This window comes from Dermacentor albipictus, chromosome 3 (assembly GCF_038994185.2).
Source record: "Dermacentor albipictus isolate Rhodes 1998 colony chromosome 3, USDA_Dalb.pri_finalv2, whole genome shotgun sequence".
Taxonomy (NCBI): Eukaryota; Metazoa; Arthropoda; class Arachnida; order Ixodida; family Ixodidae; genus Dermacentor; species Dermacentor albipictus.
This window is the reverse complement of record NC_091823.1, coordinates 100,757,758-100,772,536: the sequence shown is the minus strand read 5'-3', so window position 1 is coordinate 100,772,536 and position 14,779 is coordinate 100,757,758. Positions and strand designations below refer to the sequence as shown.

At 42.6% G+C, this 14,779-nt stretch overlaps 2 protein-coding genes across 4 annotated transcripts in view; one reads left to right on the top strand and one right to left on the bottom strand.

Annotated features, from left to right (window-relative positions):
- LOC139057485 (myelin regulatory factor-like protein) overlaps positions 1-14,779 on the bottom strand; it is a 147,007-nt gene that overhangs the window by 23,912 nt on the left and 108,316 nt on the right. For all 3 annotated transcript variants that reach the window (XM_070535816.1, XM_070535818.1, XM_070535817.1), the window contains exons 12-15: positions 3,936-4,137; positions 3,593-3,673; positions 2,933-3,052; positions 1,269-1,487 (exon numbers count right to left, since the gene is read on the bottom strand). In XM_070535816.1, the coding sequence (XP_070391917.1) occupies positions 1,269-1,487; positions 2,933-3,052; positions 3,593-3,673; positions 3,936-4,137 (622 nt within the window). The remainder of the gene's footprint in view (positions 1-1,268; positions 1,488-2,932; positions 3,053-3,592; positions 3,674-3,935; positions 4,138-14,779) is intronic.
- On the top strand, positions 4,149-14,275 carry LOC135913490 (uncharacterized). The gene is made up of 6 exons (XM_070534867.1): positions 4,149-8,258; positions 9,490-9,663; positions 10,194-10,533; positions 11,701-11,943; positions 12,128-12,299; positions 12,406-14,275. Exons 1-6 carry the CDS (start codon positions 7,884-7,886, stop codon positions 12,665-12,667), a joined length of 1,566 nt encoding a protein of 521 aa, XP_070390968.1. The 5' UTR covers positions 4,149-7,883; the 3' UTR covers positions 12,668-14,275.

The window sequence follows — 14,779 nt, the reverse complement described above, 5'->3', positions numbered from 1 at the left end:
TAGAAGAATGAAGAGTATGCTGCACTTCTGCACACGTGCATGAACATGTAATGTGTGCACACAATGTATCCATTCTTGATGCGTGGGCACTCTGCCTGTTGCATTTGTCACACAGCGTGCGCTACGACCGTAATAGACAGTATGGCAAACACTACAAAAGGCCCTGGTGTATATATTCATCAAACATATGCAGCATGTCCCCATGATGCCCCTCACCGACATGCAAGGGATGCTGCAGGACACAGAAAGTGCAGCCAAATGATCATGTGAAGGGCATTCACAGAACATATTTGATGCATCTCTAGGATATCCATGTTCTGGAAGGGGATGTCCATAGGATATCCATAGGATATCCATAGGACGTCATTATTGTCACTGGGCTCTGCATTTTTGCTCTACTGCGAAAACAAAAGCAAGGACCATTCTGCTGTTATGAAAACTGCATTCTGTTACATCATGACTGTGACTTCAGCTTTCTGATAAACGTTCACATCAAGTTGGAACTTCTTTTGCTACTTTTGGCAGCTTTCTGACTCCTCTTTTGCAATCCCTGCAACACCTGCAATCCTGCCAACAAGCAGCTAGACTAGCAATGGCACAACAGGCATTGTGCTTGCCGGTTTAGGGAAAAAAATTTTTCATAGAGATTGCTGGAATACATATGTGATGTATCGTGCTTTGAAAAATTGACATGGCGCAAAATTATCTTGCTTAGTAGACAAAAGTAGCATGATTGTTAATTATTTAATTTATGGTTCACCATACACTGAGAAACGATGGGGACAGGCACAAAATGCTTTCCGACACCTCCAAATGCCCCCTCAGGAGGGTAATTAAATATTAAATGTTACACTGGTGCAAAAACACACAGACCAGCAAAGAGATGACATCAGGATACGCACAAGACTTTCAAATGGTGCATATCCTGTCATTCTATTTCCACTTATCCATGTGTATCTTTTGCTAGCACAACGTCTATGCTCCACCTAACTAACTTCGCACAGTGCAGCACAAGCTATGGGTCACGTCAGCCAACCAAAAAAGTTGTGTTGCTGATGTGCAGTAGACTTCAGCTGAATGTTTGGAGTGCCCTCGGCTCAGCAAACATGAGGAGAACCTTTAAGCCAAGGCATATTTCTGACTATGAGGGTCAGCATTACAACTGGCTTTGAACTGAGCACAACTGCTATCTTTTACATGAGCAAGCGCATAATAGCTTATCTTGACAGTAGCATCCAAGAGAGCAGAGGCAAGCAACAATGCCTAACCTTGTTGACGACCAGGAAGCCCTCGATACAGTCGCCGTTGCCAAGCAGCACATCACCACCATCGTGCACAGCATCAGGAAGAATCTGCTGAACTTCTTGTGCCAACACGCCGGTGTCCGTCGCTTCTTTAAGGCCCGCATGCTCCACATACTCGGGTATGTAGCGGTAGCGATAGATCCGCATGTTTGCCACATTTTTTAGCTGTTCTCTGGTGTCAAGCTGGAAGCAAAATGGGGTTGTGTGAAGCACTGGCATGACAAATACAATGAATGCATCAGCACTGCCATGCATTGTCAAGAATTTAAATGTGCTTTTTAATCACAGTGTTTTCATTTCTGATTATGGCTCCTCTTTAAGTCATATTTGTACTGTTTGTGTTGCTACACATAAATGTATGTTTGTGCATGTGTCTAAGAGTACATAATTTTCGAATATAGTACGTTGTTTTATATCATATAGTATGTTGTGTTTTTAGAGTAATTAAAGTTGTTTTGTGTCTAATAGTATCTTAACTGTGATAAAAGTGCTTATTTGCAGTGTAAATGTGTGAAGCTTGCTCCTTCCCACGTGTTCTTGTTATAGAGAGGTTGTTCTATGGTCTCGTAATAGATGTATATTTTTTTCACAACTGTAACCCCACCCCCATTATCCCTCACCCTTTCAATGCCCTGTTTAAAGTCTGTGAGGTACTACAGACATTCCTGTTTACAGATTTGCACCTTGAATATTCAGTTAACCAGCCAGGAAAGGCTAGAATTTCAATGTACTTAATGGAATGTTATACTATATTGCATTGAGTGAAGTATGAACTCCAGGCAGAATGAAGACCTCTCAAATTGAATTTTTTTCGACTGCACTCAACTGTGTGTTAGTATTTACATGTGGAAGCAAACATTAAATAAACATGAATCTCGTGTAAGAAAAATTTTCACATAATACTGGAGGACAACCTGGAAAAAGGTGGTAGATTATGTTGAGATGATGGCATGTACTATCAGTACAAATTCAAACATGAACGATTCCAAAACTATTCTGATGTGTTGTTCCACTTCCAGCTCCACCTGCAAGCATGACTTAATTCCAACTGCAAAACATACACTTTGGGTATAATTCATGCTAATAAACTGCCTACAGGGTGATTACAAGTCGCACTAGTGCACTTCCATGTAATTACGTGGAACAGGCGTTCTGATCAGTTATTTCGTGTTCACGTTTCAGTTTATGAGGATGGTACATGTTCAAAAGATATATTCCACACTGCCTTGCTCTCCTGCTTTATGCCTGAAAGCAACTGTAGAAAAACAAATAAAACCTCAGCATAACATAATGCAAGCACAATGAATATGCAGCAAGTTATTCGCAAGCAACTGTATTACCTCCATGAAGTATCAGCTTATCCTCAGACTCAGTCTATTTTTGAATGAACTGTTCTCTAAGAACTTACCTAGTACATGCCATTTCCTCACATGTCTGCTACTGTTAATCTAGAGATGGCCCCTTGTATAGTGCACAATGCAAGTAAATTGGTTGTTTCACACAGCAAGAATTAGTGTTGATCCACTGCGACATAATATGATCATATATGCAGTATGCGTAGCCTCTTATGGCAAAATAATGGCAGCAAAATGTGAGAACACAACCAGAGCACAGGAAACACACCTTACCTCAACGACATCTGATTTTGCTCGTTCATCAGATGGCTGAATGAGATGGCCTGACAGCAATATATTTCCATTAACAACCAGCTTCTCATCAGTTCTTTCAGTGTTTATTCCAACAGGGCCCTGCAACGAGGGAACATTCAAACATTGATACATGCAGTCACTCTGTAATGGGAAAGATGCCAAATAGTAGCTTGACTCTGTACAGACTTCCCTCCACTAGGTTAAACTCACAATTGAGTAATTCTGCACGGTGATTCAGCTAGTTCATAGCATTGTTTACGTTGGTGTTTCACCTTGAGTACTTCAGTGTGAGGGAGAGAGAAAACGAGCAAAGAAAGGCAGGACGGTTAACCAGACAGGCGTCCGGTTGGCCACCGTACACAGGGGTAAGAGCATGAAAGGCAAAATGAGAGAGAGAGACAGAGAGAGAGAGAGTGTTCACATGCACAGTAGTAGACATGAGGTGTCTCGAAGTGTCTTCTCAGGTTTGTTGGTTGGTTTTAGGGAAGACATTAGAGCATGCATAGCTTTCTGAGTTGACAATGGATGAGGCCATGCACCCAGGCTCTTTGCCTCTACTGTGTTACAGACATGGCAAGATATTCACACGAGACTGGCCGCAAATGTACTGTTGCATAACTGAAAGCTTAAAGCACCTACCAAATGGTAGATGGCATCGTGCGTCGATCCTTTTTGCCAGGTTAACTCCATGTCACTTTCAAACTGGCCCGGGTTGGAGGCCTGCAATGTGTTCGGTTGACAACATATTTTGCCAGCCATCATTGCACAAGCTTCAACAAGCAGAAAAATTGGTAACTTAAACACAAGAAGGATTTGACTCGGACTAATGCCGTCTGGGCTGGAATAGTTTCTGCAATACACATGCATAAAGAAATCAAACCATAAACACTGCGAACTTGGCTGTACATAGTTGTAAGAACTACAATAAGGAAAAGCATTCACTGTCGTTCACAACACCAGCTGTCAGTGAAAATGAACTTACTCGCACAATGATTTTTTGAGAGGACTGTGCCGCGATGGTGTAGACGGCATCACCACAGTGGGCACATAAGCTGACCACCAGGTAGAAATAGCGCTGGTCTGGGTTTGGCTTTCCCTTCTTGCGCATGTTGTTGGATGTTGTTTCGCTGAAGTGCAGCCTGCCTATTGTCCGCTTCACAGCCTGGTTATTGCTCAAGTCGACCCTGCAATAGTTATGGTGCAAGCAGACTTAAGGTGCAAGCTTAATGCAGGTAGCAGTTAATCAAAAAAAATTATCTCTAAATTTTTTGCTTAAGCAACTGTAACCAGAAAAGGTGGACTGTAACAAGACAAAAACAAGTTGACAAATGTGGTTATCCATGGCTAACCAGTTTTGGGTAATTCTCGTGAATGAGGACATGCTTTGAGATACTGGTGGTGCGTGGCTTGACACTCCGCGACAGCAGCATTGGGCTGATGTCCTCAATTTTGTAATATGTACTGTAAAATGCTTAATTAAACTGTTAACAAAAATGTTTGCTAATTCCATGTTCCTGGAATTTATGCCTTAAAGGGGCCCTGAACCACTTTCTATCGAAGTCGAGAAATGCATTTGAAATTAAATTGGACTTTTTGAGAAATACTTTGCCACAAAAAGCTCTTCAATGCATTCAGCAAGAGTGGAGCAGATTTTCGCTTACTTCAGCCTGTTTATTAAACTGCGTCAATAAATATATGCAGTAACAATAGCAAGGCGCGTACTGAGCCAAACACCCGTCTTGGTTGTGTCAGCTATTAGCCAATGGCAGCCGCATGTCGGAATCTGTTATATTACGAAATAAAGCATCTAGAAAAGAGTAAAGCATGCTTCTGTTGAAAGGAGGGCATTTGAGAGAAATCTGACTTTGTGCTTTACTTGCGAGCTCCATGCGCTACGCATGACCGCAAAATTTGGCTGAGATGTTTACAGCAGCGCATGCTATCCGCAGACTGTGTTTTTTCATCAAGGCTGAGGGGCGGTTCAGGACCCCTTTAAAACTGAGTCAACCTGGGCAAATAGTAATTTGCATAGCAGTTATAGCCTACTTTAACTAATCCTGCTAAACGTGCTCAAAGACACATGGTAGCATTTATGTGAACATTGACTTGTGTTATACATAAAAGCACAAACTTATAGGTAGCATATTATTGTATATGTACATGGGGTTATATGTATTTGTATATGGAATAGATTCCTTTAAAAATATAAAGAAGTAAATATTTTCTTAAGCACACATTTAGTCCAACATAGGAAAGAAGCCAGACCTTAAAGGGACACTAAAGGGAAATATTAAGTTGAGCTAGACTGAAAGCTTAGGCTTTTGTGATGACAAGTTCACCATTCTTAGCGAGAACAGATTATTTCTAAGCGAGAAAACGAAGAAATTGGGAAATTGGAGGGACGCCCCCTGTCGTGCGTTGCGGTACCTCTCATAAAGTGACGTCAGAGCCTCTATTTTAACTGTTGAACTACTGCTACATGTTACACTTGAAAAGTAAATTAGATAAATTTTGGCAACAAATAAAACATGCGATAGGCCATAGTTATTTTATTGCTGCATATTACGGCCGTCGCGCTCACTCCACAATAGTGCCGACAAGTTCTGGTTTCGCTCGGGCGCGCTGACCGCGCTCGCACTTTCGCTTGGTGAATGGCAAAGTTTCCATTTCGCGGCGTGCTGTGCTGTCCGTGCTGTGTCACGAAAGTTCTTGACAGCTGTAGTTCCCAGTTCCCAGCGGCGAAATGCCAGGTCGATGTGATGTCGCGGGGTGCCCAAACGGTCCGCGTCGTCTGAACAAGGATACCGAAAGCTCTGACACCAACGTGCACTACCATGCGATCCCGCGGGGCGAACCTCTACGTTCTCGCTGGCTCAGTGTATTTCCCATGCTACAGCGGGTAGGAAAGGTGCCAATCAGACTGCATGTGTGCTCGATGCATTTCCGCCCTGAGGATTACGAACACAATTCACTTTTGAGGCTGTCAATGGACGTGCCTTTTCAAATGCGACTTCGTCGCAACGCTGTTCCGTCGATATTGCCTTCATCCCATGAAGAACAAATACCGTTGCTGCAGGACGAAAATATCATGGTAAGTAGAGCCTCTTTTTGACGCGCATATTATTTTCCTTTTATTACTAAAACTCAGCAAGTGTGCGCAGCCCTTTACGGTACTGATAGCCAGCTGCCTTTATTGACAGGCTAACGTTGAGGTCTTGATCACGGAAAATGACGCCACTGGAACCTCCATTGAAAGCAACGCGGATTGCGAGCACAATTCTCTCCCAAGACAGTCAATCGAAGTGCCTTTCCAAGCGCGACTGGGTTGCAACGTTGTTCCGTCGATATCGCCTTTTCCCCTTGAAGAGCAAGCACCGTTGCTGCAGGACGTAAGTTTTGTGAGTCGTGCCTCTTCTTGACGCTGCATGCTATTTAACTTTCATTACTAAAAATCAGCAAGTGTGCGCCGCCCTTCACGTTACTCATAGCCAGCTGCTTTTATTTACAGGCTAACGTTGCCGACCCGATGACTGAAAATAACTCTGCTGGCACTTTCACCGAAAGTAACGCGGAGGTATGTGTGCGGGGTTTGTCACGGTGGTTGCAGTTGTACGCAGATCAAACGCAACACACAGCTTAGTGCACTTTCGGCACATTTCAGACGCTTCCCTCTGGTGCGAAAGACGCGGAGACGCAGACAGATTTTATGCAGATCCCCGCGATAACAAGCAGTTTCCGCAGCGTCGGGAATGCAAAAGGAGTGCAGGCTAAACCACTGGGCACGAGCGTCGGTAAGTACACCCGAGCTGCTACCTAGCTTTTAAAGAAAACTACTAATGTTATATGTGATGGAGTCTGGGGGAACAAGTAGCAAATTTTCTCTTGTTTGGTAGCACCACCAAAAAATATTGGACAGGCTAGTAGAACCTTGTCTACTTCAGCATGTTTGTTGGTGCTTTGTGCTATGCAAATTTAGTCAGAATTGCTGTCATTATCCCAACTTTTCAGGAACTATGTGACACAGTGTCATTTTTTCTAAAGCTGTTGTCCTGGTTCTCTTTTATTCAGACCTTCGCATGGCGTTTCTTTGCTTTCCAGCTGTTCAGGTGAATACAACTGTGAAGGAAATGAAATGCAAGGCACTTCAGGTGAATGTTCAGAACATACCTACGCCAAAGACATCAACTCCAATCAAGAGACGACGTACCACTTGTGTCAGGAAACCAGTCAAGCACCGGAGACGTACACTAGCAAAGGACATCAGCTACATTCCCTCGCCTGACGTGTCTCCAGTACTGCAATACCCTGACATGCATGACACAACGTACGAGCCGGAAGAATTGACTTGCACCCCAGAGGTGACATTTGATGAGTAAGTAAACATTGCATACTACTGTGCATGTTGGTGTATAAATGTTCAGATATGAAGGTGCAGTATTTATTAGTGCACTTTATGTGTTTATAGTAAAGTGATGTTTACTTGTTTATTGAGAAACAGTGTGATAGGTTATAAATGATCCAAGTATGCATGTGATGGGTGGTAACAAAAGCAAGACCTACAGATGTCTATGTCAGTCTTTGGCCTGCAGTAACTAATTACAGTTACAGATGTGAAAAAAGCTCCAGTGATTTGAGTCAAACAGTCACAAAGTCACAATTACAAAGAAGGTGTAACAGATTGGGGTAGCTCTCTTCCATTTGTGCACACAAATTGCAGATAATTTCAATCCTGTGTTTACGATTATTTGATGCACAGGTGCAGCATTTAATTCACTTCAAATAATGAAGGCAATAAAGGGTAATTATTGCTGCTAAAAGAGAAAAGTGCTAACTTTCAGCTCAAACTTTTGACTGAGTAAGGGGGTGAATTTGTACGAGAGTGCCTGTATAAAAGCTGAGTAAGGGGCATATTTTCTTTTTCAGGTGTGATATGGACGAGGGGTGTACGCAACACAAAGACTACTTTCTTGTCTCTCGTGACAACCTGCTGACACTCCTGAACATGTGCCGCACTTGCTTCTCTACGTCCTGCACAGTGAGCTTCTCCTGTTCTGGGACACGCATCACAGCTAAGACTGAATGCCCAAGGGGACATGAGCACATGTGGGCGAGCCAGCCACTAGTAGGAATGAAGCCCAAAGGCAATGTCGACTTGTCGGCTGCAATACTCTTCTCCGGTTCAAGTGCTGCTGGAACTCTCAGAATGATGAGGTTGATGGGTGTTCAAGTCATCAGTGATCAAACATTCTTCAGTTACCAGAAGGCATATCTTTTTCCAGCTGTCACTGCAGTAAGCATTTCGTTTCAACTTTCCTGAATATGTAGCTAGCCACATATTGAACAACGGCCCAATATCTCGGGAGCAGCTAGAAGTAGTGTCATATTGGCCCTTTGTTTAACCATTCACTCCAATGGCAGAATGTTGGGCTGCAAAATATTTGTAAGCTGTTATGGCTCGTGATTAGTATATAAAACTGCTAACCTGCTTTCTTTTCGTGCAACAAATCTATATGCCAACATAATTTTCAAAATTTGGTGTAGCTAATTTGAGGCAGGCATGCTCAGTGCACAAGCACTCGCATAAGACTAGCAGTCCAAGAGTAGTTTCTAAAGCTTTATCATTACTAAAACCAAATAACAGAATGAAGCAAGCATTTCAAATTTTTCAGGCATTTTTATTGTGCATAAGAAAGCGAACAAAGGACATACATACAGAAAATATGCCTGGCATGAGAAGGAAATGGTTCCAAGAACAGACACTGGCATTATTCTAAGCAGCCTGTAAGTTCATCTTACATTTTCGCTAGCACACAATGCATGCAGCTGCAGAAATTGTAGCATCTAATTTCACGAAACCCATAATGGAACTGTAAGGAAAGGTGCTGCATTGTGCTGCATTTGTAGATGGCATTTTTGTAAAATTCTTGGCTTATGCATTGAAGAAAAAAGTTGCTTAGAAGTAGAGAAAGCGGAAGGTGAATTTCTGAATATTATGGCTCATATGCAGTACGGAAGATTCCGTAGCGATTATGATAATTTCAATGTAGTTTCATTTACTTGCATTCATTTTATGCTGCTAATGTCTGCAAAGCTTTGCTACACAAACTCAACATTTTTTAACATAATCTGTTCCTTTTGCATCCACCGACAAGAGGTTTAGGGCTGAATGTCTTCAAAATCCGTTGCGTTATGTGGGAATCAGAATGATGTTGCAACCTGTTCCTCATTTTTTGCATATCATCCTGAATAAAATACAAAACACAAATACAATTCTCAAAAGTTACTTTCAGTTTTTAGCCAAGGTCCTGTGTTAGCATGTTCTCTACGTCAGTGTTTATGTTGCTCTATGTGTCTAGGCAGAGCTTACATGTGGGTGGTGTTTCTCCTTAATGTCCATTAAGAGAGTGCACAATATTTTGTAATTGCAACTATTTTTTTCATTCTGATTGTTATCAGACATAAACCGTGTGCACATAACTGTACACGTAGCACCTGGAGTAGATCAAAACTCAGGACGGAGTCCAAATTTCTCGTAGGTCTGGGATGAGCACCAGAAAGGACTTCTGGCAGCAGCTGGTGACAGCAGCTTGGAGCTCTGCGGGGACGGGCGCTGTGACTCACCAGGCCACAGTGCCAAGTTCTTGACATACTCGTTCTTGTGTCCTGGCACGGGAAAGATAATACACACTGAGCAAATTCAAGTCAAAGAAGTAAGTAGAAAAAAGAACTACCGAGCATCATTCGACATATTTGATTATTGCTATTTTTCAAGCATCGTGCAATGATTGTTACATGTTTATCAAGCGAATAAAGGGAAAATCAGACACCCACCCGTTCGTAGCAATTGCTACAAAGGAAACCCATACGGGTTCCTCGAAAGAAAAGCCTCATAGTTGAAAAAATAAAAAAAAATGAACGGGTGGATGTCTGATTTTCCCTTTATTCATTACTTCTCTCCACCTTGCGGGTTTCTGCAGAACTACTACGTCAAAATGTTTATCAAGCATTCCAGGAAGCACGAGTCAATCGCATACATGCCTCAGTATTCCTTTTTAGCTTATCAATGCACAGGTGAGCGTGTACACGCTGTATTTAGAAGGCCCATCCTTCCCTGTAACGAAACCTTTCATAATTACCACACCCTTGACGATTTACTCACATACTCCTGAATTCATCTGGACACAATGGGCCTTGTGTGCTATAAGAAGGTAGTGCCACAGCGATTTGACTGTGTGATATTCTTGTGCTAGTGCGATGGTTCCAACTTACGGTAGTCGAGGTGGGCTGTGGGATTGAGGAGCGTTTTAAGAATAAGGGGCAAGATGCTTTATTTGCACAGCTTCACTTCATGCAATTATGTATCCGGTGCACATACAATTTTTTTGTCTTCCAGAGTGCCCAAATTCAGGCAAGCTCACAAATGGAGAAAGAGGGTCTCATCAGAGGTCTTCAATTTCTCGGTGACCAGGGCATCTCTATAAGGTCCCTGACAACAGACCGCCATACAGCAATAAAGAAATACATGAGGCTGCATTGCCCGGCCATCAAACACCAATTTGACGTCTGGCACGTTGCAAAAGGTAGTTATGAAGGGAACTAACGTATTTACTACTGCTAGTAAAATACCTAATGTTGGTTAATAGGCGCAAAGCAACTCTTGACTAGCACTTAGCGTTTATCAAAGAAGAATGCATCTTACGTCATCATACTTCAAACATTTGCATTGAAGGGACTGTTTACCACAGGATCAGGTCTTTGGATTGTAGTGGGAATGATAATATTGTGTGTCACATTGATGTAAACAGCAAACTTGTATCCTATAAGCTAGGAATTCTATTTGTTATCTGGCTCTGAGAGTGGTGCAAAAATTAAGTGTTTCTCGACGGTGAAACAGTGAAACTATTGTGAGCACCATTATGCCACCAAAAAGCTGTGCAGAGAGAGTTATTTTGCTTGGATACATTATTGTCTAAAATTGTATTTTAAGTGCCTCTGCTAACTTTTCTTTGCATGAGAGATTGATTTCTTGATTTCAAAGTAGTGCGTGTTGAAAGTGGTACTGCTATCGTGCAGACAAGAATGGTGCACCAATGGGTCTTCAACTATGCCCCCATGACATTGTGACATGCAGCAGTGCTAGTAGCATTGTGCGAGTGATGCAAGGGTCACCGTCTTTTTCAGGTTGTTGAAAATTACAGGCACTCAGACTGTGCCTATAGAAAACATGCGATTATAGGTGGGCCAAAAGAACTTGCCGCTTATGTGCTGAGGACAGCTATTTGAGTCATTTTAGTGCTTTACACAAAGTAATACCGCAGAAACACTACGTGCTTCTGGTTTCTCACTTTTACCACCACTGCATCCACTAGCCCATTTTTCGGGCATCGATAGAGTTTTAAGACACTATGCAAATAGAAATACATTGTTTTAAAATTCCTACTCACTTACCAGCGAAACCACTGCACGTTTACACTTTAGATGATAAGCTTTCTATTGCATTACAAAATAGGAGGTCCTTGGAAAATGTTAGACAGTCCCTTTAGCTATGAAGGAACTAGTACCTTGAAATAAAAAAGCTACACACTTATTTGAGGCTACACTACCAGAAATAGTGTGCAGAAAGATCTTTCAGTGCACTGTATTCCAATTCCATTCTGTACTAATGCTTCGAGCTAGTCTTCTTCATCTACCTACAGTTGAAGTTCGCACGAGATGGACTAAGAAATTATGGTGCAAATTTTTTCCAGGCATCAGAAGAAAATTGACAGCTGCTTCACGGAAGGCCAGATGCAGGGAGCTGTTGAGCTGGATACAACCCATTGTGAACCATCTGTACTGGTGCGCATGTGCTTGCGGAGGAAATGGTGATTTACTAGTGGCGACATGGACAAGTCTCCTAAACCACATAGCTGACATTCATGATGGTCATGGCAACCCCTATCCCCGCTGCCTCCATGGACCATCCAGCAGAGTGTCATGGCTCAAAATTGGTAAATACAAGTAATCTGCCAGTTTAAGTGGCACTGCATTTTGTGCAGTGTAATTACATCGTCGATCAGTTGAAATTGAGAACCTTTTGCACAATTAATCAAATTTAGCACAATGTGCATTGTCCATCTAACTTGTGATGAAGGGAACAATACATATAATATGTCCTATCTCTTCTCACATTAGACTCTCCAGCGCACAAACAAGTCAGAGCCATTGTCATGGCCCCAGTGCTTCTCAAAGACATCCGACAGCTCTCGCCAGACACGCAGACATACAGCCTGGAATCTTTCCATAGTGTCCTGAACGGCTATGCTCCTAAATCTACCGCATACACATATGAGGGAATGAAGGCTCGGTAAGCATGCATGCGTTATTAATTTTTCAGGCAGACAAGTACTTCCTAAAAAATTTTGCAAAGTACTGCTGAGAATTAAACCTTGTGGGAAAACTTGCATTTCCAGAACACTGATTGCTGCCCTTCATTTCAATGAAAATGCCAACAAAGAGCAAGCAACAACAAAGGATGGAACACAGCAATGGCACAGCAAGACATCCAAGGCCAGACATAGCATGATGACTGTGTGTCCACTCAAGATGGCTGCTACATTTGGCAAGTTTAACTGTGTCACGTCCGTCTTTCAGTTAGCAGTTCTCCTCTACAAGTGCTCAGCAAAACTACACCTCACATTGCATTTACAAGCTATTCACAAGCTAATGTTGTAAGGAGCAGAGCACTGCAGATTGTGGCAGAACAATCTTTTTTTCACGTAGGGTGGTTATAGTCAGGACAGCGGCATGTACTGCATTCGTTGCATATTCAAGCATCGTGCAACACTTTTTGAAGTAACTGCGATCGGGATGCACAGACAGCTTTTTCTCCCAATTATACATTTTACCACAAGTAGACATTATCTTTACAGCTAGGCTCAATGCAGAAAAGCCAAAGTTCTTGCTACTTTGACACAAGACTGGCAAACCACACTCTCAGCGACAGACAAGGAGCAAAGCTTCACATGATGCATTAATTATAGAATGTTGCTTTTACTTATTTGTTCCCAGATCAGGTGACCTCTCCAGATATTTGCTATAGCATTAAAAAAAAAAAGGAACACTGAAGTTACCTGGTTTGTTCTACTTTCAGATTACGTGCAAGATCTACAAAACAAGGTGACCGAGCTTTGCATCGAGCACCCGTCATTTCCAGAAGCACTAGCCCAGGCACCAGAAAAAATTGCACCAGCATTTGTGCCACAGAACGAACCTAGGCCCTCCAAAACTGAGCTCATAGCGGCACACAAGGCACGGTTTTTGAAGTTTTGATACATGTAAAGCAGACAAGCAACTGGTGGAGTTATCAAAAACCAATTGTTCGAAGGCTATACCAGTGAATTGGAAAAGCAAAGACACAAACTTCATGCTCGAAAGGGTTTGTGCTGTACTGAAGCGTGAGAAAGAACAAACCAAGTCGCATAGATTGTCTCTGCAACTGATGCTGCATGCGTGCAAGGACACCATAAGGTTTCTACCGACTGGCACGGGTGATGACAAGCTCAAGAACATCATAAGTCAAGCAGAAGACACTTGTTGACATGCACATCATGCTGGGAAAGCTTTGTGCTACACTAAAGTGTAGGAGTGAGGGAGCCAAGTGGCATAGGTTGTCACTACAACTGATGCAGCATGGCCACAAAAGTACCATAAGGCAGTTTCTGGGTTTAACAGATAATGACAAGTTTGATATCATAAATCATGGAGAAGACACTTGGTGACATGTGCATCATGTGGGAGGTGTAACATGCTGACGAATAAATGCAATACTGACCCTTGTAGGTACGCATTCAACTGGAAACAGTGTTTCACGTTCAGCGTGCTAACATTCAAAAGAAAAAACTAAAGTGCATTGCGAGTGGCTCTCCTGCTGCTGCTTGCAATTGTATGGCTGACTGTGATCATCAAATTTTATTCACGGAAGCTTTGGCAAGAACCTCAGAGAAAAAGCTACAGTCAGTAGCTTGACTAGGTCCGGGGTCCCTGGTTATGACATGGGAGGCAGGAAATAAAACATGAGCAAAATGGAATTGACACACAAGTGGAACATCGCATTACGTAGTGCTTCCATGCACATATGCACTAAAGAAACTATGAATAGAACTGTACATCAGGAACCACATCATAAAGACCAATTACAGATTGTCATTAAATATTTGACATGGCAGGTAAACATATTCAAAAAGCAGAGGACATGTCCTGGCCCAGCTAAAAAATTAATCGCTCAATATGACAGCACCTTCACTGTAGGAATACATTTGGCAAAGGATGCAAACGAACTCTGCATACCTCTAAAGCTTTCTGTATGGGTAGCAGAAAAGGGCCCATCTCGCTGCACACAGGCACTCAATCTCGCTTAAGTTGGGAAGCACTTGACAGCGTCCGCAGTCGCACCTGGAAAGCAGAAACACATGGTGAATTAGGCAGCCGTGTTGAGTTGTAACCTTGCAGCCAAGTAGCCTTAGAAGCTACTCGACGCGCTAACGCGATGTAACCTAAATGCTTCCGCAACGTCCACAATGCTTGCTTTAGCAGTACTCGCAGATGCACTCTGAGAAAGTCAACGTGCACTATGTTTTACTTGTAGCTAAGGCGGTAAATGGTCTCTCGCGCACTTCAGAAAGGCTAACAAATACTACGCCCGCCAGAGGAATAAAAATGTTTTATCAGCGCGGGAGGTACGGAGCTTAGTCGAACAGTAGTTGACAGCTCACACGGGCGTTTCGGTCGCAATCGAGCCCGATTAGAAAAGAATTCTTCCAGCGTGATTGAGAGTGATCGCTGCTA

What these genes read in the sequence shown, in the direction of transcription:
- LOC135913490 (XM_070534867.1), top strand. Translation starts at nt 7,884, where the DNA reads ATGGACGAGGGGTGTACGCAACACAAAGACTACTTTCTTGTCTCTCGT. An exon ending in CGTCTGGCACGTTGCAAAAG is followed by an intron (nt 10,534 to 11,700) that starts GTAGTTATGAAG and finishes AATTTTTTCCAG; the next exon opens with GCATCAGAAGAAAATTGACA. An exon ending in AGTGTCATGGCTCAAAATTG is followed by an intron (nt 11,944 to 12,127) that starts GTAAATACAAGT and finishes TTCTCACATTAG; the next exon opens with ACTCTCCAGCGCACAAACAA.